Source organism: Natator depressus, chromosome 1 (assembly GCF_965152275.1).
Source record: "Natator depressus isolate rNatDep1 chromosome 1, rNatDep2.hap1, whole genome shotgun sequence".
Taxonomy (NCBI): domain Eukaryota; kingdom Metazoa; phylum Chordata; order Testudines; family Cheloniidae; genus Natator; species Natator depressus.
Window position 1 is genome coordinate 259,816,334 of NC_134234.1, and position 24,136 is coordinate 259,840,469.

Sequence of the window (24,136 nt, forward strand, 5' to 3'; positions counted from 1 at the left end):
ATGAAATCCATCTGGAAATATATTTGTCCTTCATCATGAGAATCTATACAGAAAATTGTAATGAAATAATCCTAACTTCAAATGTCAACTAATAGGATCAACTCAAGAGGTCTAGATTCCAAATTTTACACACCTTCAGATATAATGTGATAACATATCATCTGCTTCCCCCAAATCTACCTCAGCAATTCTTTCTAAAAAGAAAGAACTGCAGCACTGCATAATCTGACAAGCAGTCACACTGACCAGTGAGACACGCCTTAGAAGGTGTATGTCAGGAGCAAAGCAGGGATAAAGCACTTTTCTGTGCCTGAAGGCAGGTGATATAGGAATAAGGAGATATAAACGGAGCCTTCCTATAACCTGCACAACACAAATTCTCACAGACAAAGAAATATACCACACACTCTAAGAATGAACAACTATTGGTGAAAGTAAAATGGCTGAAACCAAAGTATTTGCTTTGACCAACTAGTTAAAGTCTACAGTACTAGTAAATAGGGTCACCATAACATGTAACTGCAAGAAGATGCCTTCATTTGGGAGGATGTCACCATGTAGATTTGCAATAAAATCTAGGTGCATACTATTAATAGTACAAAAATGGGTAAAAGTTCTTTGAAAGCATGTAACTATGTCCAAGTAGTTGTCCCACAGCATAATGAAAAGCAGCCTCAGGTGCTTTATAGTAATGACATGGTGCTTTACTGATTCTGAAGTCATTCCCCCTCTCACTACTTGGAGTTTGGAGATATTGGGCTGAGTTATCGCATTACATTCCACAGCTAAAACTTTTCACAGACTTGAAACATTTTGTTTTTCATGCTGCCTGTAAAGCACACTGCAGAGAAAGATACAACATGTGAGCTTGGCACCAGAAAGCCTTTCAGACAACCTCTGCCATATACAAGGCTGATACCAGTTTACAATTTAACAAGCAGGAATTCCATTTCTATGAGAAATCTTAAAATACAGGGAATGAGATAGGAGAAATTTAAGACCAAAAAAGGTTAAGGAGGCTAATGGTCTGATCAAGACAGCTACAATTCTGAGAATCGTCTTAAGGAGAGGTAGTGGCTGGCATATCAGGCAATATACACCAATTATTAGTACACTAACAAATGGAACTCTGGGAAAGGAACCTTTTGGGTACTGCAGCTAAACATAGAAATATATGTGTAGACCTTTCTTTATCACTGTAAAACCTTGATTTTTACTGCATGGAAAACATTTTGGAGAAAGTTAACAGGTGTTTTCCACTATTTTATTTATAAATCAGACACTATATATAATTGTAAAAGCTGTTTTGGTATTATATAACGCCATGGTTCAGCTGATCACGTAAAAATAACAACGCATGGTTATTTATGTAATGCCACCTGCTTTATATAAAGAAACATTTAATTAAAAAAGAAAAGAAAAGAAAAGAAAAAACTTAAAAAAAATTGAAAATGCAAAACTGAAAATTCATTCCAGCCTAGTAAAGATACAGATTCTGAAGGGTATCTGTGGCAGGTCCACAGAATACAGACCATTTTTTATTAATATTAGAACAGTTTCTACAGTAACAAAACAGAAAAAAAAATTTGGAGTGCTCTAAAACAGACAAAACTGTGCAGCATCACATTACAATCATACAAGACGCACCAAGGCGTTATATAATAGCAAAATCACACTTAAAATTTTGAGGGGGGAGTTAAAACTGGGAGTACTCTGCTTATCTAGGGTGTTTTGGGGCCTGGCACTGTCTCTTTTTTCATCTGGGTATGAAACTACATATTTTGACCACACACTAAGAATTGGTTGTAAAGTAACAAGTTCAGCATTTTTCAACATATTTTAGCCCCACAGATTACTTCAGAATCAGATGTATATGGCCACTTAATAGTTATGACCTCCAAAGCAATTATGCTCTTTCCTTCCTACAAAGTGTATTAAATATTTCAGCCTTGCAAAACTGTCATGAAAATTTACCAACCCAGGCACTATATCTATTTGCCTTCTCTTACCAAGATGATGAAAATGACAATAACGAAAAAGCTAAGTTTACTCGCCTTTTACTCCAAACAAGCAGAGTTTCACATGGCTGAAATATTCATTTTAACATTGTGTGGGTGCGCACACAAAGTGCAAGTACTGCCAACAGACATTTTCTGTAGTATCTTTGGGATGGGACCATAGTGTTCCCCTTACCCCCATTCAGAACTGCTCATTACTTTCTTCAAAAGAACAAAGCAAGTCTGAACAAAAAAAGGGATCAGCAGAGTAACCAGTTTTAATATACCCCTATTTATCATATACCCTTTCATTTCTTTATTTCTTCAAATAATGTAAATTGGCTCTATTTCCATAGGGATTTTTAATTAAGCCTCATCTATTCTCCCACAAACATAAAAATTATTAGTGGATAAAATTAGGATCCTTAGCACAGCCAATTCTAGTTCTAACAGCAATTTCTTAAGGAATAAGCAACTGAGATAGCACTTCATACATTTCTCACTCTGTTGCTGTGGCTTTGCATTTTTAAGTCATGTAGCTAAAAGGGTATATAACAAACACATGCGTGTGCACACACACACACACACAAACATCTCTACTCTTCATTGTTTTTGTAAGGTGATACATTTACTTCACTTCCTCAAAACCCACTGCCCACCCAAAAATGGTAAGCATCACAGACAGGCGAGCATGAACTAGGGAAGATCCCAATACTACAACTGGTGAGAAAAAATACATTTTTTTTTAAAAATCAAGGTTTAAAGCAGTAGATACAATGAGCTGTATTAAGCTATCTGTGGCTAACGTAATGGCACAAAGCAGTTGATCTAGATATTTTAACACTTGGCTGAATTTTCTAGTCCCAACCCAGCTCTATAAACACTAGTAAATTTTGCTTGTTGTAGAAGATGGCTGTTAGTGACTGGGGAGAGTTTTCCTAGCATAGTCAGGGTCTCAGGGAAAAGATGCATCATTTTAAAAGTTGGGAGGTTTTGGAGGAGCATTGCTTCATCCAGAAGCACTGCATGTTGTTGAATTGGGCAGCGCTCAAATAGTGATGGGATGTTAATCCACATTAGTACAGTTTCTGTACTGCCCTAAAATCTAAGGCTATGTCTATACTATGGACCTTACAGCAGTACAGCTGTACCGCTACAGCTGTGCAGCTGTAACGTCTCCTGGGTAGCTGCTCTTTGCCAGCAAGAGAGAGCTATGTTGGCAGGAGAGCCTCTCTTGACAACAAAAAGTGCTATCCACACCAGCACTTTTGCTGGTGAAATTTATATCAGTCAACAGAGTGTTTTTTTCACATCCCTCATTGCCAAAATTTTACTAACAAAAGTGGTAGTGTAGACAAAGCCCAAGTCCTGGACTTAGAATTAGTCTCAAGTAAAGGTTCCACCTTACAGATTAGAAATAACTGAACCTTAGCAGCACAAATATACCTTCAACGTCAGAGACATAAAAAACAGTGTCTTGTTTTACATACATAATATATACATGTTTATTTTCAGTGAAAAAAATATGAAAACACAAGGAAACATTTTAATCAGTAATGTTTCAAAAATATGAAATGTATATTACTAGCTGCTTATAAATCTTTAAAGCTGACATGTCCACTCTGATCACACTGTTTCCCAACAGACTCTGCATTCATTAAGTTTATCACATATTGCAGGGGAGGGGAGAAGAAAGTTGTAAGTGTATTTTATTTATCAACACCTTACCAAGTGAATTTAGAATTGTCAACAAAGTGCCCTCAAAGAAGCTCTATTAATAACCAAACAAGTCAGGGAGTGTTGGAAACAATGGGAAATGGGTCACTAACCATGTTAGCTGAAAAGATAAAATGCACAGATAAGGCATAAACTCAAAAGGATTTTATTTGTTCTGCGAAAGGATAAAGTGCACCCCTGATTAGGGGAAGGGAGGAGAAGCCACTGTTTAACTGACACAAGGATTTAACAACAGTTTGTACCCATCACTGAACAGGTAAAGATTTCAACCCAGCCATTTTTAATACCTCCGACATATGTCTTTCATCAATATATTAAAAGACAGTATATTCTCTCTTTATGTCACAGCCCTGTGTTTATACATAGTATATATTGCATATAATGTATAAATCAGGTATCTAAATTAGGATAATAAAAATACTTCAAAAATTATAACAAAGATTTGAAATATAATTGAAATCGCATCTGTTTCCATAGAACCATTTATATATTAAGGTTTATATTAAGTACCTGCCATGTTTTTAAAATTATACTTCCAGATCCTGAGGCACTGGGAGGATCATGATGAAAGGGGCAGTGACTGGATAGTAAGAACAAGAGAAAGTTTAAGATAAGTTAAAAGGAGACTATAAAATGTAAGTGCAATAAGCTTTCCTCTCCTCTCCCTATGCTTTCTTTTGGGGAGGTAGGGTGGGAGGATAGAAAAAGGAGAACCAGGTTAGCTGCAAACTGAAGGTCCATGGATCAATTGCTGCTTAATGGTAGATCTGTCTATGTTGAACTAATTACCAGTGTGCAACCCTTCAGGGTAAAACAGACATGACAGATTAAAAATAGAGTAACACTAAGATGATTTCAACCCTGTCTCTCTGACATTTTGGACAATTAAGGTTCCTGGGGTGATGGTGTGTGTAACAGAGAAAGTCCATGCAATGAGGAAAATTGATTTTCTAGATCTCGCATACTGTAGCTTAGGTCGGAATTAATTCCTTTCATAGCAGTGAAAAGCATAAAAAAATCTCAGCATGTTCTGAGGAGCTGGGCTGACTTTATAAGCACAACTGGAATTTATGGCTCTCCCTTCAGGCTGGCAGCAGAAATTTCCCAACACTATTTGGAGAAAGGACAAATCATGGGACTTCTTTCTGACAAAGGCCTCCATGATTCCTGGCACCAAGGTTTTAGCATGAAAAGGGGATTTAAAACTGAAGTTTCTGAGTGTATCAGAAAGAGGACACAGTCATTTGCCACACTGCTTTGGGAGCCCCTGATGACAATCAACTCTGCCTTGAGAAATGGAAGCTAGTTCCTAAAAATGGCAGACACCCTTCCAAAAACTGAGCTCCATATGACAAGTAAGGGCTACACATTTCGCAACTAGTATGACACTTTTCAGCTTCTCAGGAGTAAGTCCAATTACAGAAACTACAGGAGTAGTAGCAAATTCTTTTAAAATGCATTTGTCATATTTAGATGGTTTTCAATTAATTTTAATTGCTAATAAGAGTGCCAGATTGACAGGTCTGGAGACTGAAATTCTGTTTTTATAACAGGTAAATTACAGGTAGGGGCAGTACAAGTTGCACATAAACGCTGCCCTTAAATGTATCTTGCCCATGACTAAGGAAGAGAGAGACCATATAGAATCACAGGACTGGAAGGGACCTTGAGAGGTCATCTAGTTCAGTCCCCTGCACTCATAGCAGGACTAAGTATTATCTCCAGGGATTCTCAAAACAAATTTTTGGGTGGCCTCAGAGGGCGGACACCAACTCTTGCTGGTGGCTGCTATGACAATTTTTCTTAAAATACTGAATTAACTTTAGGAAAAACAAATAAATATGCACATATACGTGTCCAAATCATTGTAATTTATTTATGTAGGGTTTTTTGCAGACTCAATAATAAAAATAATGTACAGTTGTCCCTATTCTTTACTGGGCCTAAAGAGACTAGAAAAACAAATAAGGTGCTTTGCATGTTTTGCTTTTTCTGTTTGATTTTTTTTTTTAAAGGCTTGCTAGCTAGTAAGTCTGCTATTGTGAAAAGTGATATTTGTATATTTGTTAATATCACTTTGCACAGCAGACTTACTCATCCTTGGCAAGCTGGAGGACAAATTAAAACCTGGATGGGGAGGTGAGTAAGGAGGCAGGAGGGCCAGGGCAATGGGGGACTGGATGGGAGCATGGAGGAGGCAGCAGTCGTCAGGGTGATGGGGGTGAGTCCGGGGCTGGAGTCTAGGGTCCTACTGCACGGGTGGGGCCTGGAGGCATCGGGGGCCAGTGGTGACATGAAGGAGTGAGCCCGGGGCCAGAGCCTGAAGCTGTGTGGCTGCGGGACAGAGCCTGGTGCCCACCATCCCAGGCTGAAGCCAAAGCCCAAGCCCCACCGCGCCCAGGAAGGTGGGGAACTAATATTGATTGCCTGCTCCTACAGTGTCTGTGGCTCCAGAAGGAGGCAGGGGGTGACCCCGGGGTAGGAGTCGCTGCTCTGCCCCCCCAATCACCACCCGGGCAGCTGTGGCCGCAAGAAAAAACCCTGGTGGCCACCTTTGAGAAATGCTGATCTAGACCCTTCTGGACAGGTGTTTGTCTAACCTGCTCTTAAGGATCTCCAACTATGGAGATTCCACAGCCTCCCGAGGCAATTTATCCCAGTGTTTAACCGCCCTGACAGTTAGGAAGTTTTTCCTAATGTCCAACCTAAACCTCCCTTGCTGCAATTTAAGCTCATTGCTTCTTGTCCTAGCCTCAGAGGTTAAGAAAAACAATTTTTCTCCCTCCTCCTTGTAAAAACCTTTTATGTACTTGAAAACTTATCTCCCCTCTGTTTTCTCTTTTGCGGACTATATAGAGGGGGAATAGGTAAGTTCAGTTTTCATGTCCTTTTTCTTCATCTCTCTGCTGACACTGCTAATAAGGAGGCCAATTAGCATAAATGTTGATATATGTGTCTGCATCACAGAAGCTATCACAAAGAACTGGACTGAAACCAAACAGCTCTCATATAATAAATAATTTTGCTTATTCCTGACCATGGTCATATCTGAACTTTCAACAGAAATAAAATGCTCTATATATCCTATTACATATCATGAGCCATCATCCTGCTCCCCTACCTCAGCTTTATTGAACTTAAAACAGAACTTTGGTGGTACCCATTTAATTTCTAATGGCACAGAGGGCTGTTTCAGCTAAGAAAGGTTTGAAATAAATTAAAATTTATACCAATTTTTAGCAATAACCCACTTTCAAACAAGGCACATACTCCTGTTCCAACCAGAGACAGCTTTTTTCCACTTCTGAAATTTTTCCCCACACAGGAAAAGAAAAATCTAGTCATACTGCAAATCAACAGTTTCAAACTAGCAGGAGTCAATTAATGCTGACAATATGGCACACGTAGTTAATGACAAAAAATCCCAAACTGAGTTTCAGAAATTGGCCAATTAAAAGCTACTAAAAAATCTTCCCCACAGAAGTGGTTGCAATAGAAATCCAATTAAAATTTATATTATATATAATCATATATATAATCACCAACTAGCCTTGTCCCAAAAACTGAAACCATTAGCCTTGCAGTATGCCTTTACAGTAAGTCACACAAAATGCAGTAAGACCAGAACAGGGCATGTGGGTAAGTATGACCACAATAAGCAGCAAAGGGGACAAAGAGGAAGATTTTTTTTTTTCTATCAACAGCACTGTTTCTGTTGGATATTGTTCAAGTTGAAAGTAAACAGTTGTTCTCTTTAACTATAGATAAGTCACAGCACAGAACTACCTAAGATTATAAGGATGAGAAAGTTTCTTTTCTTTTTCTATATAAAGGGTAGTCTGGAAAGTGCTATGCATATATTTTCATTATGTGTAAACCTGGACAAAGCGCTTTTTAGAAGAGGCAATTCAACTTGCTAGTCCAGCAGAACCATGATTTTTTTTTTTTTAATGAATCCCTAATTTAGGGCCTTAATTTACTCAAATTCTTTAGCAATCCTATGCCTTGGAGTAGGATGTTGCATGGCTCCCCTATATTATGAGAATTTAGGTTGTCCCTCAATTTTCTAGATATTAGAAACAGTTGTTCTTCACACCCCAGCTTGATTTGCTTCATCCTACAGTAAAACGATAATACGGGGTCTTCTGTGTTTCTACAGGAGTCACTAAAGCAGTGGTTCTCAGCCTGTGGCCCAATCAGTATCATGAAAAATATTTTCTCTTAGCTTTCATTTATCATAATCTTAAGTATTACATGTTACAATAGGTTAAAAAAATTCAAATACGATCTTTACTTTGCCAGTGTCCTTTTAAGAAAATTCATGGAAAAGGGCAACGAGAGGTACTAAAGTCACTGGGCTAAATTCTCTAGGATGGCTCATTTAAAATTAACTCCTCCTACTCCTTTCAATTCCTACTGTTCTTCACTGCTGAAGCAGCATTTAGAACGTATTTCTAACACATTCACTGACAGGTGCTAAATTTGTAGCCTGTAAGAAACCCCTTTTTTGTGAAATGTGATGATAGGATCAACTTGCCGCAATCAGGCAGTGACTAATATACTAAGTCCATTGGGCGAACTAAGTAATTTCTAAGATGGGTTGGGAGAGAACAAGACTTCCTGACACACTTCCTCTTGGTGAAGGAATCTGATGGAAGATTACACTGCACTGATACATGAATGTTAACAATTTTATCTTAATTTGCATATGCCGACCAAATGGTACATTCAGTTCTGGAAAGGGGAAAAAACAGACTCAAATGTTCATGACTCCTGCCAAGTGCAGGAGACATCCTTCTTGGCCAGGAATAATGTGAAAAGTGATGGAAATCCAGTACAGGAGAGATATACAAATATTTAAGACACGCGCACACATGCAAACAAACAGCATGTCAGCTGTACCTATTTGCCTTTCATGGGGCCATTCTATTTCCTTTGCAGTTGCTATAATAATATTTTTCCCATGTACCAGTAGCAGGCTATGCATTTTGATATCAGTTATCATGAAGTGACTTTGGGGACCAGAATGTTTAAGAACTTTTCCCTTACCTAGAACTATGAAAGGGGAAGGAGGAGACTTGCAAAAGTGCAAAATAAGAAATGAATCCCAAACTCTTCAGATCAGTACAAGTATATGACAGTCAATTTAGAAGTATGCTAAAACCAGCATAATCCCAGTTCTTGTCCTAATAAGGATGAAGTCAATTTGGACAGAAAGAGAGAAGGTGATCAAATAATTGCTTGTGTGATAGTGCATGTATAATACCTGTAGTGTATTTGTGCCTACTCCTCTTAATTATCAGTATTCTCCTCTTTGTAAAAGGCTACATCATAGCCAGCAGGCACATGATGGTATAACAATAAACACACACTCTCCGTAAGTGTAAGATATAAAGCAACACTTACTGAAGATGGCTTTATTTAAAGGCTCTGCTTGACCAACTATAGTCCCAGCTGCTGTAAAAGGTCATGCAGACTCCAAGCCTCGCTCTTTCAAAATTTCTGTTCACAGCTCACTTCAGGGGGCACAGGCAGGATACTTCTTGCTGAACTAAGCAGTAAGAAATTTCCTTAATGCCCCAAGTGCAAAAAAAATTCAATCAACAGGAGAACGTTTCCTTTTTCTACCTTAGCAATGAATCTCAATTGATTCCTTTTATAGATGTGTCAAGTCATTGGTTCTTGTTTTATCACACGGCTTATAAACACAGGTTCACTACAGCATCCTTGAAGAGCACTGGTAGTCACACTGGTTATGTCCTTGGGAAGAAGCACCTTGGAAGAGCTGTGTTTCAACATCATGTGACTTTTAGAACTCAGAGCCATGTGTCCCCCAGGGATTAAAGTCACATTAGTGCTAGGTGTCACATGGTTGCTGGCAGGTGCAATAGATTTCTTAGGAAGTAATGACATTTTGTTTTGTTCTAAAATGACATGTTTTATGGAAGAAGTGGAAGCATCAGATACTGGTTCTTTTACCACTTCATTTGGAATAGTGTTATAGAGATAATTGGGAGTGTTACTCTCCATTATATCCGACCAGGCCCTGTAGCGAATTTCTGCAGCTCCCCAGTAATGTCTAATAGCAGACTCAGAGCGATGGCCTGTCACTGCCATGATCTCTCTGGGCCCCAATCCTGCTTCACATAGTAATTGGATGGTAGTAGTTCTGAGAGAGTGATTGGTATATCGTTGGGACAGCCTGGCTGCCACACTTATCCTGGGCATCATTGTACCCAAGTAGTTCACTCCCATAGGTTCCCGTTTGTACCAGACAGGCTGCTCTCGCATCTGCTCTGTCGTTAGTTTTAACGGATGCAAGTAAAACGCAGGGGGTTCAGGTGGCAACTTAGACAAATAAAGCTCCAAGGAAAAAACAGGACAGTTTGGGTCTCCTGGCATATCGTACATTTTACCCATTTTATGGGGGTCTTCTGCATTTCTCCCTTTGCCAGGATATCTAAACATAGCATAACGTCGCCCATTCTTGTCCTTCTCAACAACAAAGGCATCTGGAGCCAAGTCTCTTAAGATTTCCCTCCCTCGTTTGGAAAAATGCAATTGCAAATCAAACCACACCTTGTTGACCAGTGCCAGAGGACTATGTAACCCCAGCACCCCAGACAGCTTAATCTTACGTAAGTCTTCAGCTGCTATGGGAGGGTGGTGGTGAGTTTCATCCTTCCCCTGCATGCGCAGCATCTTCAACACACTCACAAACACCATGTTAGCACTGGCAAACTCTTTGTCCTTCATTAGGCAAATCTGACGATTATAGGGTAGCATTTTGAGATGCCGGTTCAAGCCAGCACGCATGGACTTATAACTTGCCACACTGTAGGTATTTCCATCATGGTTCCTTATTGTGTAATAAAACTCTCTTAAAATATCATTGAGTTCAGTTACTGGCACCAATTCAAAGCTAGGATCCTTGCCATTTTTAGCCAGCCACTGCTTTAGTAGATTAGCAGCCCAGCCAGTCTGCTTGTGGGTGTTTTTGATGCTCTTAGCATCCTCTTCCTCCTCCTCCAAGCCAAACAGGACATCCTCAGGGAAGTTAAAATTCGTCTGTGTTGCTTCTACTGGCTCTTTACTGTCTGATGAAGTCTCTTCCTGTTTCAACTGGTTTTCGAAACAATTGATCAAAGTTGTACCATCAAATATGCCACAGGTATACGGCACTCTGCGAACTACTTTTTGTTCTGAGAGCTGTGAAGTGCGGAGTAATACATAATATTTTGGATTTTACATAACAAAAAGCAGGTGGCATTAACTGGATTTTTTTAAAATGACATGGCATGTCTTAAGATCATACCTCTCTAGCCACATTTTTTAAAATTTTTAGATCATTAGTAACCATGGCATTACACATGCTTTAATTCATTTCACTGAAAGCAGCCCTAGAAACACATAATGTAACAAAAAGCTGAAAACCGGAAAGCGTAACGCCTTTTCCTTTTGTGCTACACACCCACCACTTAGATGGACCACTATCACCACCAACAGGGGTTGTTTCTGCAAAATCTTTGCCGGCTTTCAGATTTTGCCAAACATCAAATATTCTTAAATATATATCTTAAGATGACATTAACAACTGAGATTTGAATCCATAAATCTGTCAATTTTTTCTGTATTCCAGAGATTAAATATATATATAGCTATCAAGTATGAATCACATTTTTGTAGCTATAATCCACAGGTATCTAAGAAAAATTAAGTACCAAGCTACCATTTTTAGAAACTCAATGTCAATACATCATTTACAGATGGCAGTGATTGGTCATTCTAAAATATTTGTCAGCTATGCCAAATCACTACTGCTATTATGTTTGGGGGGAAAACACCAGCCCAGAAGGTTTTTCTCCTGCCCTACAGATTGAACATTATCTTGAAATACCATTAAACAGGGGCAAGTCACACAATAAAAGTTACTGTCCTCATTTTCCTCTCACAGTTTATATACTAGTTAAACTCCACTGACTTCAGTAGAATTACTTCTCATTAATACCATTCTTTGTGGGAGGGGATTTAATTTTAAAATACAATATGCAGAAAACCAACTACAAGTAATTTTTAAATGATTTAATTTTACCATTTCACTTCAATGCAAGTTCAAAAGAGGTCCCAAGACATGAGGAGTTGGGAGAACGGCAGATTCTTCTTTGACGTCTAGTGGGCATTTCTACAAGAGGGACTTTGTGGTGTGGTACACAGAACTGAAATATTAGATACCCAATTCATATATTCCCATCTGACAATCCTTTGGCATAGTGAGGCAAGGAGAAGTTTGCAGTAATTTCACAGGTTTGCGGCTTTCAAATAAAGTTCAGAAGCTGTAGACAAACCTGGGTTGTGTTCTTTTGTATCAAACACGTTTTTAGTGTTCTTTGAAAGAAAGGAATTAACTCATCTATTTACATAAAGTTGTTGGTCCTAATTATACTGGGAATCTTTGCAAATATTACCAAGAGTTCATGTTTCCAGTAACACTATGGGTCAGAAGAAAAAACAAACAAACGAACAAAACCAAACCAAACCAAGAATTGAATGCTAGAAAGGAAAACCAGAAAGGAAAGAAACAAGGAATTTAAGTTGTTTGGCTGCAGGATGGGAGAGACAGGTGAAGATCTATGCTCCTGTGGATTATAACTTCAGAATGTTACAAGCATAAACCACAAACCTACCTGTGCTGTGCTCTCAGTTGGTCTCTTATTTGTTGAAGCATCAGTTGGTGGTCTGTTTGTCTGGCTCTCTGGGGGGTCAAGAAATTGTTCATTTGCAATAACTAATCAGTGTCACACATACAATGATAAAAAATACACTTGGTGGAAATGTTAATGATTCAAAATTAAAAGCTTTATACCCAGCAACACTGAATTACTGACACTTAAACTAATCCACAGTAATTATGCTTTACCCTGTAACAGCATTTTTCAGATGTAGCTCTCAAAATGCTTTACAAAATGTAGATGGGATGGCAGATATAAAATCATAGGTACTTTCCAGTCCATTAATAATGCTACACATTTTCCTTCTCAGAGGTCTCTTAGTGTTCTAAATGTATATTTGGAATACCTCATTAGCAATCTCCATGACAAAAATCCCCCAAATCCTTCTTTATTCTGTATTTACACAGACAGACAAAGTAAAAAACAAAGATATGTATTCACATTTTTTAGTGCAAACTGACTCTGAACACAGATACAATGACTATGCACAGAAACGTTTAGTTTGAAAGGACTGCTCTCTGAACAGACACTGCATCTTTACTAGGGAGATCCTGGAGGCTTCATTTTACACATGTTAAAGGGGTTGGGGAATATATTCCTGACACACAATGCAAACTCCCAGTGGTCCTTGCTCGTTAGAGTGGGAAAACTCCTACTCCGAAGTGCTAAGCAAAGCAAGACTACAGTTAGTTATGGGTTCTGATCTAAAAGTTGAATACGGTATAAACAAGTGTCAGCTTGATGAGTAAAGCAGTTTGAATGTGTAATTTCAGACAAAAAAGTGAAATAAAACCAGTTCTGGTGCCAAGCTCTGCTTGCATTTACCTTACCATGCAATGGTATAATTTTTTTATAGTTGGCTATAGCTATTAAATAGATGGCTATATCAAGTACCTATATGGGGAGCAAATATTTGATATGAGCTTTTCAGTCAAGCAGACAAAGGTATAACAAGATCCAATCAATGGCTGGAAGCTGAAACTAGACAAATTCAGACTGGAAATATGGTATACATTTTTAACAGGGAGGGCAGTTAAGTATTGGAACAAATCACCAAGGGTTGTGGTAGATTCTTCATCACTGGCAATTTTTAAATTAAGATTGGATGCTTTGCTAAATGACATGTTCTAGTTCAAACGGGAATTATTCTGGGAAAGTTGTATGGCCTGTGTTATACAGGAGGGTTCATACATGATCACAGTAGTCTCCTTCTGGCCTTAGAATCTATGAATATGCAGTACTGCTTCTCTGTCACTGGGATACCCATTCAGCCTGAAACACTGAGGACTAGTCCCAAAAATACTCAAGACTGCTCCACCTGACATATGGCAACTGAATCTAGAAATGCAGAGAAGCAGCAGCAGCATTACCAAAATGGCTGAAGATGGTAGGAAAGCACTTCAATTGCTTACTGTAGTATCATTTTTAAACATTCATTGCGCTTGAAGGCTCTGCTTTAACAAAATTGATATATTTTGCTTTGACACGAGTTTAGCATTCATTTGTTCATTTTGCTTATTTGGTTTTTTATGTTTATTCTGCTGTATTGTGAAATGTGTGCAACAATATTGTAATGCCACCGGTATAGTATTTACTTTCCTTGTAATGTGCCTTTACTCTGTAAAGCAGTATTTCTTAAACTGGGGATCCCAACCCAAAAGGGGATTGCAAGGCTATTGTATGGGGGTCACAAGATCACAAAAAAATACTGCCAAGGGGTGGGGGAGCAGGAGCGGGAGGAGAGTACAGCAGCCGCTACTCTCCAGCCACCCAGCTCTGAAGGCAGTGCTGCCGCCAGCAGCAGTGCAGAAGTAAGGATGACAATACCATAAGTATGCTCCTACGAGTGTGTACTGTAATTGCTATCACTTTTGGGGGATAGCAATCACAGCCAGTCACAGCCTGAAATATTTTCAAATGGAAGTCCCAGAAAAAAAAGTTTGAGAATCCCTGCGGTAATGCAGTCATTTTGGAAGGCTGCATTAAAAATAAATACATAACTAATAGTAGACTGAGAGTTTCTGGCATCAAGTGGTTTAAACCCAATTCTAAACAAAGAAAACTTTAGCAGGCAAAAGTGCTTGTGTCATTTATTGTTAGAAGAAATTCAGAAATGTCCAACAGAAACCTAAAAATCAGACACCTTTTTGGTCTAAGCAGTTTTGACAGGTTTTAGTCTAGAGGACTTGTCTCAGTAAACCATTCTTAGCAAATAAAATTCCTATATGAATAAACTCCACTTCTAGCCTGTTAAAAAGCTTCATGTTCCCCTTGCACATCTATTCTCTCTTCCACTCCCAAAATTAATTTTCAAGCATAGCTTACCAACTCGAGGTGCTGTGACGGTGCTTGGTTCGGTGGGAGCTGGACTGCTGAATGCAGAGAGTGGGATCTTCATCTGTATGGGACCCCGATTGCTGGTAGGATTATACAGTCCTGAAGTAGCCACTGTGGTCAAAGTAGTCCTTGTGGCTGGGGCAACAGGATGTGCTGTAGAAACAGCCTGTACTGCCAGTGTTGTCCCTATTGACCCAGCACTGGCCGGAGAGTTCCTCTGAATACCAGGGCTGGGCACAGAAGGGCTGTTATTTGGTTTAGCTGGGTTAGTAGACGCCAGAGACACTGGAGTTTTGGCAAGGCTACCAACAGTAGAAGGGCTTTGTACTGATATAAATTCAACATTGCCTGACTGCTGGTTGGTGACCAAAGTCCCTGTGTGGCCTTGCAGGAGCTGAGGCTGGGAGGATACTGCAACTGGAACATGCAAAATTACTGGCAGAGACTGTAGTGAGACAGACATGGGCTGAGTGTTGCTACTGGGCATCTGTGTGGTCCCAACTACTGTAGCTGTGTTGGCTGTAGGGAGAACTGATGTTGTCAAGGAGCTGGAAGTCACAGGAGTCTGAGGTTTGGGATGTCCACTGACCACTGTCTGAGGAGCAGCAAGACTTGGAGTAGACACTACAGAAAGGACAAAAATATTTCTAAGTTTATGTACCAAATGAGCAATTTCACATCAATACAACAGCATAAAAATGGGAAAACACAATATTAGATTAATAATTTCACCAGGGGAGCCAGACAGTATGTAACTTTTAAAAAAATATTATTTATATTTTATATTACAATCATGCCCAAAGCTCCAATCAGTATATGATCCCCATTGTGTTAGGTGCTGTACAAATATATAGGAAGATATAACCTCTACCCTGAAGAAATAAATAGATGGCATTTTTTTAGTGTCAAAATTATACACATACATGATTGATGCAGGGAAGTGTTATAATCTTGAACTCATATTTTCAAGAAAGTGTTAGTAGGCAAGTTTTATCCATCAGTTAAAACACTGCAAAGATAAAATGCAGTAAGAATTGTAAAAATTCAGTTTATGGAAACAATACTACAACCTGTTATTGAGAAATTACAAAGGCACAATTATAAGAGACCAAGGCCCCAGTTCTATAACTTGCTATGCACAGGCAGCCCCCTGCAGATATATACAGTCCCCCTGAGGTCAAAGGGGATGACATCTGACTACGTGCAACAAAACTGCTGGATCAGGGCCAAAGTTAGGCAACTGCCTATATAGTAAGTACGTACTTAATCTGGCCAACGCTTGTTAGTAGAAAATGATTCTGTAGAAAAGACTTGACGTTCACAATTTTCAGGAATGCAGTCTTTGTTTCAACAAAATTGTAAAGTGCGTTTCTGAAGACCAGGCGAAGCTTCTTACCTGCATTCATGGGGGGTTGAAAAGGTGTTGATGTACTCTCTCCTATGTTTCTCTTGGACTCCAGCATCTGTCTCACTGTGCTGGCATTTCTATGGAATAAAGGTTTATGTTAGCATCTCCCAGTGAGTGCTTCTGAGGTGTACCAACAAGCAGTACAGGAGTCTAGAGAAAGCAGTAGTTTAAAAAAAATTATCTAAACTATTTGTACTTATGTCATTTTCAATATCCACCTATTACTAAATACTTTTTTCCTGTAAATTAATCCATGGTGTCATCTCTACCACAGTACTGCCAACTTCATTCATTACTTTTAATGCACTTGTACACAATCTACCTTTCCCGATAAAAATACCTGTAACATTTTTTTAAAAGGTAATTTTAACTCCTTTTTAAAAATGTATTACTACTAGCTACTCAATATTTGGCACTACCTTAACGAAGTTCACATTTCCTGTAGTAAATATATGATTTTTGTAACATGAAAAGAACTGGCATGCGTTCACAGCTGAACAGCAAAGAAGGAAATGAAAGGGTATTATAAATGGGTAAAATGCAAGCATATTAAACTAGCACAAACTCAGGATATTCACTGAATTATATGCAGCAAGATCTCTTATTGGGCTTGTTCTAAGCACAACTCAGTATTCAAATTATAAATTCCTACTCCAGTAAACTTGAAAATGACACACAGCTGCATTCTTAGTCCTCACCTATAGGTTAGGTTGCTGATGCTGCCTGTATCACTCACTGCTTTCCCTGGAGACAGAGGTGGGTTTGGTGGATTCTACAAAGAAATAAATCAACTTGAAATCTACCGCTTTATATTAAACTCTGTATTTTTTCATTTTTGTCCAACATGCACTTTCTACTGCCATAGACTCAGGACATAAGAACTTGATGTTTTAGGAGCTCCAAGAGCTCATTCAATGGAGCATACTGTCCCCTCCTATTTGGCATATCTTAAACACAGCTTCCAACTGTTCAGTAGGGGGAAATCAAGGTCTCTTGAACTCATTTGGACTTTTAGTTTCCATCTTTTTCCTTGGTAACTTACTACAAATACATTTTCTGGACTCAAGGAAATAGTTCTTCCCTGTTTACTCCTAATTTCTTTAAATTTTCCCCCAAAATGTGACGAGAAAGGAGATATTCATCTGGATCTACTCACTTGCTTTCCCCACCAAAGCCCTGTATCATGGCCATCTGTCTGTCTTGCGGAGGAAGGTGGGCATGGCTCCCTCCAGAGTCCTTCAAACTCTGTTCCAAGGTTAAAGAGGAAGACTGGATCCAGAGCCTCTGAAGGCGAGCCTGTCCTACGATCTGAGAGAACTGCATCTAATTTCTTAATTTTTATGTATGAACTTGAAACTGGATTCTCATTTACAACAAGGTCCCTTTACACTGCTCTAAATTACACTTAGGACTTGTCTATGCAGTGTGGCAATGCACACTAGAGGGTTGTGAATTTTAAAGCACACCACTATGTTGCGCACTAACTGTCCTACATAGATACTGCTAGTGGATACTAAAAGTTCCTTTGTGCATGCTAAACTCTTTATAATTTAAACCCCTCTAGTGCACATTGCCACACCCTGTAGACCAGCTCTTACACTCATTTCAATGCACCTTTATGCTGCCAGAGTGTGTAGAGGCCTTAATGAAAATCGGAATAAAGTCCTTAAACTTTAATGAAAAGATGGAAACACTAGGCTTATTGAAAAGGAGTACTTGTGGCACTTTAGAGACTAACCAATTTATTTGAGCATAAGCTTTCGTGAGCTACAGCTCACTTCATCGGATGCATTCAGTGGAGGAGATTTATATACACACAGAACATGAAAAAATGGGTATCATCATACACACTGTAAGGAGAGTGATCACTTAAGATGAGGTTTTCTCCCCCCCCCCCCCGCCCTCCTCCTGCTGGTAGTAGCTCATCTTAAGTGATCACTCTCCTTGCAGTGTGTATGATAATACCCATTGTTTCATGTTCTGTGTGTATATAAATCTCCTCACTGTATTTTCCACTGAATGAATCCGATGAAGTGAGCTGTAGCTCACGAAAGCTTATGCTCAAATAAATTGGTTAGTCTCTAAGGTGCCACAAGTACTTCTTTTCTTTTTGCGAATACAGACTAACACGGCTGCTACTCTGAAACTAGGCTTATTGTAGTCTCTAACATTACCACCTGCTAACCAACTCTTCTGAAATTATTTGTCTCATACCCAGCATCAGACCAAACTAACTAAGGCAACACCCGCTTGCACTTTCTGCAATTAGCAGAGGGTAGACATTTTCTCCATAACAGGCGAAACTGTTTAACTGTATTTCTACTGCATTCTTTTCATACTGAAAGGTGTATTTCCACAGGTTATTACTCAGACTAGTTATGAGCAAAAACTAACAAAAGAATCTACAATTTTAGTCCTTACTTCCTGTTTTTTCTTCAGGTCCTCTTTGGCTGCTCCAAAACGTTTTGTCAATCTAGCAATTTTAGCCTGGGGGGGGGGGGGGGGGGGGGGAAGAGGGGAAGGAATAGGAACAGGACACACACACAAAAATTAGACCAACTGAAGATACACATTGAGATAAGTTAAATGCAATTTTATACAAAATAATCTTTCCCATGAAACATGGTACAACCTGCAACTAATACTCTACAGCAAGGGAAGCAAGTGTGTGTGAGAGAGAATGTGAGTTCAAGAGAGGGAGGGAGTCTCAAACTTTTTAAAGAGATAGTCTGGACCATCTTCCGTCTAGAAATTACACATGCCACCCTCCCTTCCCAGTGGTGATCAGGCAATATCCCTGCAGCATCTACTTACGTGGAAAAGTAACATTAAGAAAATATTTATAACTATTTTAATGTCTCATGGATTATCATTTGGGAAAAAATTAATCATACTCTCTCTTTCTGCTCTTCACTTCATCTCCCTTTCCTATCTATTCTGCCCTCTCTCACTTATCCTCTACCTGAGTTTCTTTGGCACCTGATCCTTTTTCCCCCCTGCATATACTGTCCAGATGCCAGGTTCTTTTATCTTCTGGAATACTTTCGAGACATCTCTTATTCCTACTCTGGACATACTGCCTAGAACCCATTCCCTTTGCTTTTCTTCATTCATTGATAGATCCTGATCCTCTCCAGATGGTAGTTTCCAAAACTGGCTACTTCTGGTGGCACCAGTAATGCTCCTCTCTTCCTACAAAGCAGTAGACCTTTGTATAGGCAGCTGGACTGCCGCCGCCTCCTCATTTCCAGTTTCTTTTAGACACACCCAGGCTCTTCTTTGCAATGAAACAGCTGTATGAAGAACTGGAAGCAAGGAGCCATCCCCATGAGACCTGCTGGCTCTCCATAGACAGTGAGCTTCACAGACAATGATTTGGGAAACTCTGATCTAAAAAACCTGGCTCACTCAAACTCCCGACCTTTTACCTACTTTTACAAGGTGACAAGAAAGGCTGCAATCTGTATGACATATATTAATTATATGTGCTGCAGAAGCACCTAAGGGCCTCAATCATGGATTAGATTTCTATTGTGCTAGGCTTTTTACAAACACACAAAGAGATTGTCCTTGCCCTTATGAACTTAAAATGTAAGTATGGTAACATCAAAAAAAATTCACAGATCACATGCATTTTCAATTTATTTGACAGCTATACTACATAGGTTGGTGCCTCAATACTGTGATGATGGGTGTACTGAAAATGCCCTAGGTACCATAGATCAATCAGTCTGTGCAAGGCTCATGTCAAGAACTCTAATGAACATGTATTCGGTAGCCTCAAGTTTGGAAAATTCCACACTTTCTGCAAGAAGACTGGGGCAGCTCAAAAAAAAATGAGCACAGCAACACCACACCTTTGTTTAATACAGGAAGCATTCATATCCCTATCACAGTAGAATTCTTCAGTCTGCCTGGGAACTGGACATGAACTAGTGTCTATTGGTGTTTCTTCATTTAAATATTCTTCCAACAGCAGCCTTCCTTCTCTCCCCCCCCACCCTTTTTTAAAATAGGTTCATTTCTACTCTAAGCGACCACAAATGAGACGTATTTCCATGCAGGTCGTTTATTTGAAGAATATCTAAAAAAGTGGCAGAGCAGAGTAGAAAAGTGATTTACTAATGGCTAAATCATTAACTTATCAAAAGGACGGGTTTATTTTCTTCATAGTGAATTGCTTGCTCCTACCATCTGACCAGCGACTTGCTTCCAGGAGTATTCCACCTTCTCCGACAGCAAAAATAATGGATTGTTGTTTTTTGTTTAAGGAATCAATTGACTTCCATTAGTAGCAGCCAGATGGGGTCTATTGCTAGAGAGAAGCTAGTTTTTAAACAACGCCATACTGTGCCATGTAAAACACATAAGTACCTGTAGTTCAGTAAGCACAGTTTTATGCCTCTTGCTACATTCTATCTTCTCTACTCGTGTTTTCAGATCTGCCAAAGTCTTGTCAAATACAGCACACTGCAGGGCACTGAGTTTCTCCTCTAACAACCTCTGGACAACCTAGAAAAATATGCAAACATATTACCAGTACTTGGGAGGCTGCCAATGTTTTTATGCACAGCACACATTCAGCATCTGGTCACAAACAAAGACTGATGTCATTCTGTCGATCAAATAACCATCTGATCATCAGTACCATGATATTTAAGTATTTTTGTAGATGCAGAGTTAGAAAAAAGAATTTCTCATCTTGAGTTTTAATAGATGTAGATGGACTCTCTGCCAGTCGCTGAACAAATCCATTTCTCTATGGTATGATAAATATGTATAATCCTACCAAAGCGGTTTTTATAAGATCCTTAACAATGGTGTGAAAGGCACTGTGGTAAAGTTTTGTGTAAATGGACTTTTCCCTGACCGTATTTCTGTCACCATAGATGCTGACATTTTAAAACCGGAATTCAAGAAATTCAGTGGAAGGAACATGCCTAACACATTTCTTCCAGACACAGTTTTCCTCCAACACAACTGCCCTATCCTCCCAACTGTGGAAAGAGAAGTTGTACAGTAAAGCTATTACCAGCAGGAGAGTGGGGTGGGGGGAGGTATTTTTTCATGCTTTGTGTGTATAAAAGATCTTCTACACTTTCCACAGTATGCATCCGATGAAGTGAGCTGTAGCTCATGAAAGCTTATGCTCAAATAAATTGATTAGTCTCTAAGGTGCCACAAGTACTCCTTTTCTTTTTGTGAATACAGACTAACACGGCTGCTACTCTGAAACCTTAGAGTGAGATGTGTGGCCCTTATCTGTATTTCATTGTGCGTGCACATGGACCCATGCACATGAAACTGGAAAATTTTTGCAAGCAGTGTCCATTGGTCCATGCCTGCACTCTTCTCCACACACTCCAAACTGAGGGCATAAGGGGTAGACCGACCACCTCTCCAATTTCTTCTCTACCACGAATCACATATAAAGATCTGAAACAGAGGGGAAGGAGTGGAATACAGATAGTGTCCACATCTCAAAGAATGCCAGTTACTGTACCAGGTAAGTAATTCACCTTTCTTCTTTGAGTGTATTCCTCTTCAAGTGTATACACTATGTTTATTCCATGGTAGGTGACTGACGAGCAATATTCATTAAGGAGGAGGAGCGTGCAAGGACCTCTGTGGTGTCATGACTGGAGGACTGCTGTGTTGAAAGCTGCGTTGGGTGAATAAACTTGTACGAGAGCGTAATGATTCAGGAAGCTATGGAGTGAGCCCCATTTTGCTGCTGTGGCAAATTGCCGGCACTACTTTGACAGGTCTCGCGCTTTCTCTTCTTGGGGAGGGTTCAGGGCACCGTTTCTCACCCCTGAACTGGGGTACTAACTGCCCCACTAGTGTCCTAGAGGAGGGGAGAGGAGAGGGACCCGGGCCCACCCTCTACTCTGGGTCCTAGCCCAGGGGCCCTAGGGATAGCAGTAAACCACTTGAACTAGTGGTTCCTTCCCCTGGGCTACTTCCCTCGCCTGCCCTTCAGCTTATGGGGCTTACTGCCCTCCCTCTGCACAAACCAGGTGTCCCTTTACCTAGGGTCTTGGTCTTCTTAGTCCACCGCAGCACTTCTCCAAACTCTCCTCTGCTTCCCTCCAAACTGCTCTCTGCTCCAACTCCTTCTCTTGTCTTATTGAAGCAGGGGGGTTTTATCAGGTGACTGGCTTCAGGCGCTCTAATTAATCTATAGCAAACTTTCTTACCTCTACAGGGAATAAAGCTCCCTTCTAACATTCTCCTGCTGCCCTCTGGCCGTGCTGTATCACACTGCTTTACATATTTTGAGGAGACGAATGTCTCAAAGTGAGGGTACCAGTGTGGCCTTGGCCCTACTCGAATGGGCCCTCACCCCTTATGGAGAAGAGGTGTTTCTCAATTTGTGACACAGCAAAATGCAGCTTGAAATCCATTTTTAAGTCTCTGGGAAGAGATAACTTCCCCTCTCATCTGCTCAGCAAAGAATATAAAGAATTTAGGCAGTTTCCTAAAAGACTTTGTTCTTTAGGTAGAATGCCAAAGCTTCACAGACATCCAGAGAAGGAAATATTTTGTCCTCACTGGTGATGTGTAGTTTAGGGAAGAAGACAGGTATGTGAACTGTCTGATTCAGATGGAATTCTGAGATTACTATGGGGGTATATTTAGGGTGAAGTCTTAGAGAAACTTTGTCCTTATGGAAGACTGTGTATGATAGATCAGCCACAAGGGTGCCCAGTTCACCTATTCTTCTAGTTGAGGTGATTGCAACCAGGAAGGCAACCTTCATACATTAGATAGGTGGGACAAAGAGTATGAGGCCAGAGGTTCGAATGGAGGCTTGTTAGTGCTGAGAGGACCAGACTGAGGTCCTATGACAGAGTAGGCTTCATCACAGAAGTTGGAGGATGACAAGAGTTAATAGCTGCTAAGCATACCTGCAGGAAGCTAAGGAAAAGACCTGATGTCTCTAAGGAAAGAAGATACTTAATCCCAAAGAACTCTGACATCCCCACCATATTATCTGGTGATGCTGAGACCAGACGGAGAATCTTTTCCATTTGACTGTGTAGCACTCTCTCATGCACTCCTTCCTATTATTGTTAAGGATAGCCCGCACTACTTCCGAACATGTCTTTTCTAGGTTCAATACCCATCCAAATAGATGGTGTGGGGCTGTCAGGTGGAGGGAAGATGGATTGGGATTCTTGACCTTGCCTCTATCTTGGGTCAACAGGTCTGGGAAAGACTGGATATTGATATATGGGCATTCTGACACCTGAAGAATGCTGGAGACTCCAAACTGTCTAGGCCATCTGGGAGCAATCACGATGCTTACCACTCTGTCTTGCTTGATCTTCCTCAGAACTGAAGGTAAAAAGGGAACGGGCATATCAGCTATCCTGACGAAGGAAATAAAAGCGCATCTCTTCTGGACCCCTGTGTAGATTGTGTATTTTCTGTTCTCTTAAGATGCAGAGATCCCAAGACAGAGACTTAGATTGACAAAATACGCACTGTACCACAGAATGGTATAGCTCCCATTTGTGGTCTTTCAGAAATGTCTGCTGAGGCTATCTGTCAGGGAGTTATGTATCCCGATGAGCTGCACTGCCGGCAGAGTGATCTGGTGATGAATACACCAGTTCCAAAGATTGACAGCTTCTATACACTGGGAGGTTGTTGATGTAGAACACTGTTGTCATGTTGTCAGACATCAATAGAACATGCAGGGTCCATAGGAGTCTCTTACAGGTCTCCCAGACTGCACGCTTGTGGATTCTAAACTCTGGGGGAGTCAATATCCCTTACACGGTATAGAATTCCAGACAGATGCCCCACCCTAACAATGACACCCCCATGATTAAAGTCTTGGGGGGGGGGGGGCGAGGAGAAATGAAGAGGCCACCCTCCTTTATGGATTGGAACCTGTCCTGCGGAAGGTATGGTTTGGC

General features: G+C 40.0%; 1 protein-coding gene across 10 annotated transcripts in view; it reads right to left on the reverse strand.

Moving 5' to 3' along the window:
- Positions 1 to 24,136, reverse strand: part of ATF7IP (activating transcription factor 7 interacting protein) — a 168,280-nt gene that overhangs the window by 43,541 nt on the left and 100,603 nt on the right. For 6 of the 10 annotated variants that reach the window (XM_074941763.1, XM_074941755.1, XM_074941758.1 and 3 more), the window contains 7 exons: positions 20,583 to 20,720; positions 18,630 to 18,695; positions 16,907 to 16,980; positions 16,197 to 16,285; positions 14,789 to 15,424; positions 12,419 to 12,486; positions 8,743 to 10,943 (listed from right to left, as the gene is read on the reverse strand). In XM_074941763.1, coding sequence (XP_074797864.1) covers positions 9,402 to 10,943; positions 12,419 to 12,486; positions 14,789 to 15,424; positions 16,197 to 16,285; positions 16,907 to 16,980; positions 18,630 to 18,695; positions 20,583 to 20,720 — 2,613 coding nt within the window. In that variant the 3' untranslated portion in view covers positions 8,743 to 9,401. Of the gene's footprint in view, positions 1 to 8,742; positions 10,944 to 12,418; positions 12,487 to 14,788; positions 15,425 to 16,196; positions 16,286 to 16,906; positions 16,981 to 18,629; positions 18,696 to 20,582; positions 20,721 to 24,136 lie in introns of those variants that run through there. The other 4 variants (XM_074941761.1, XM_074941760.1, XM_074941762.1 and 1 more) reach the window with 2 other exon arrangements.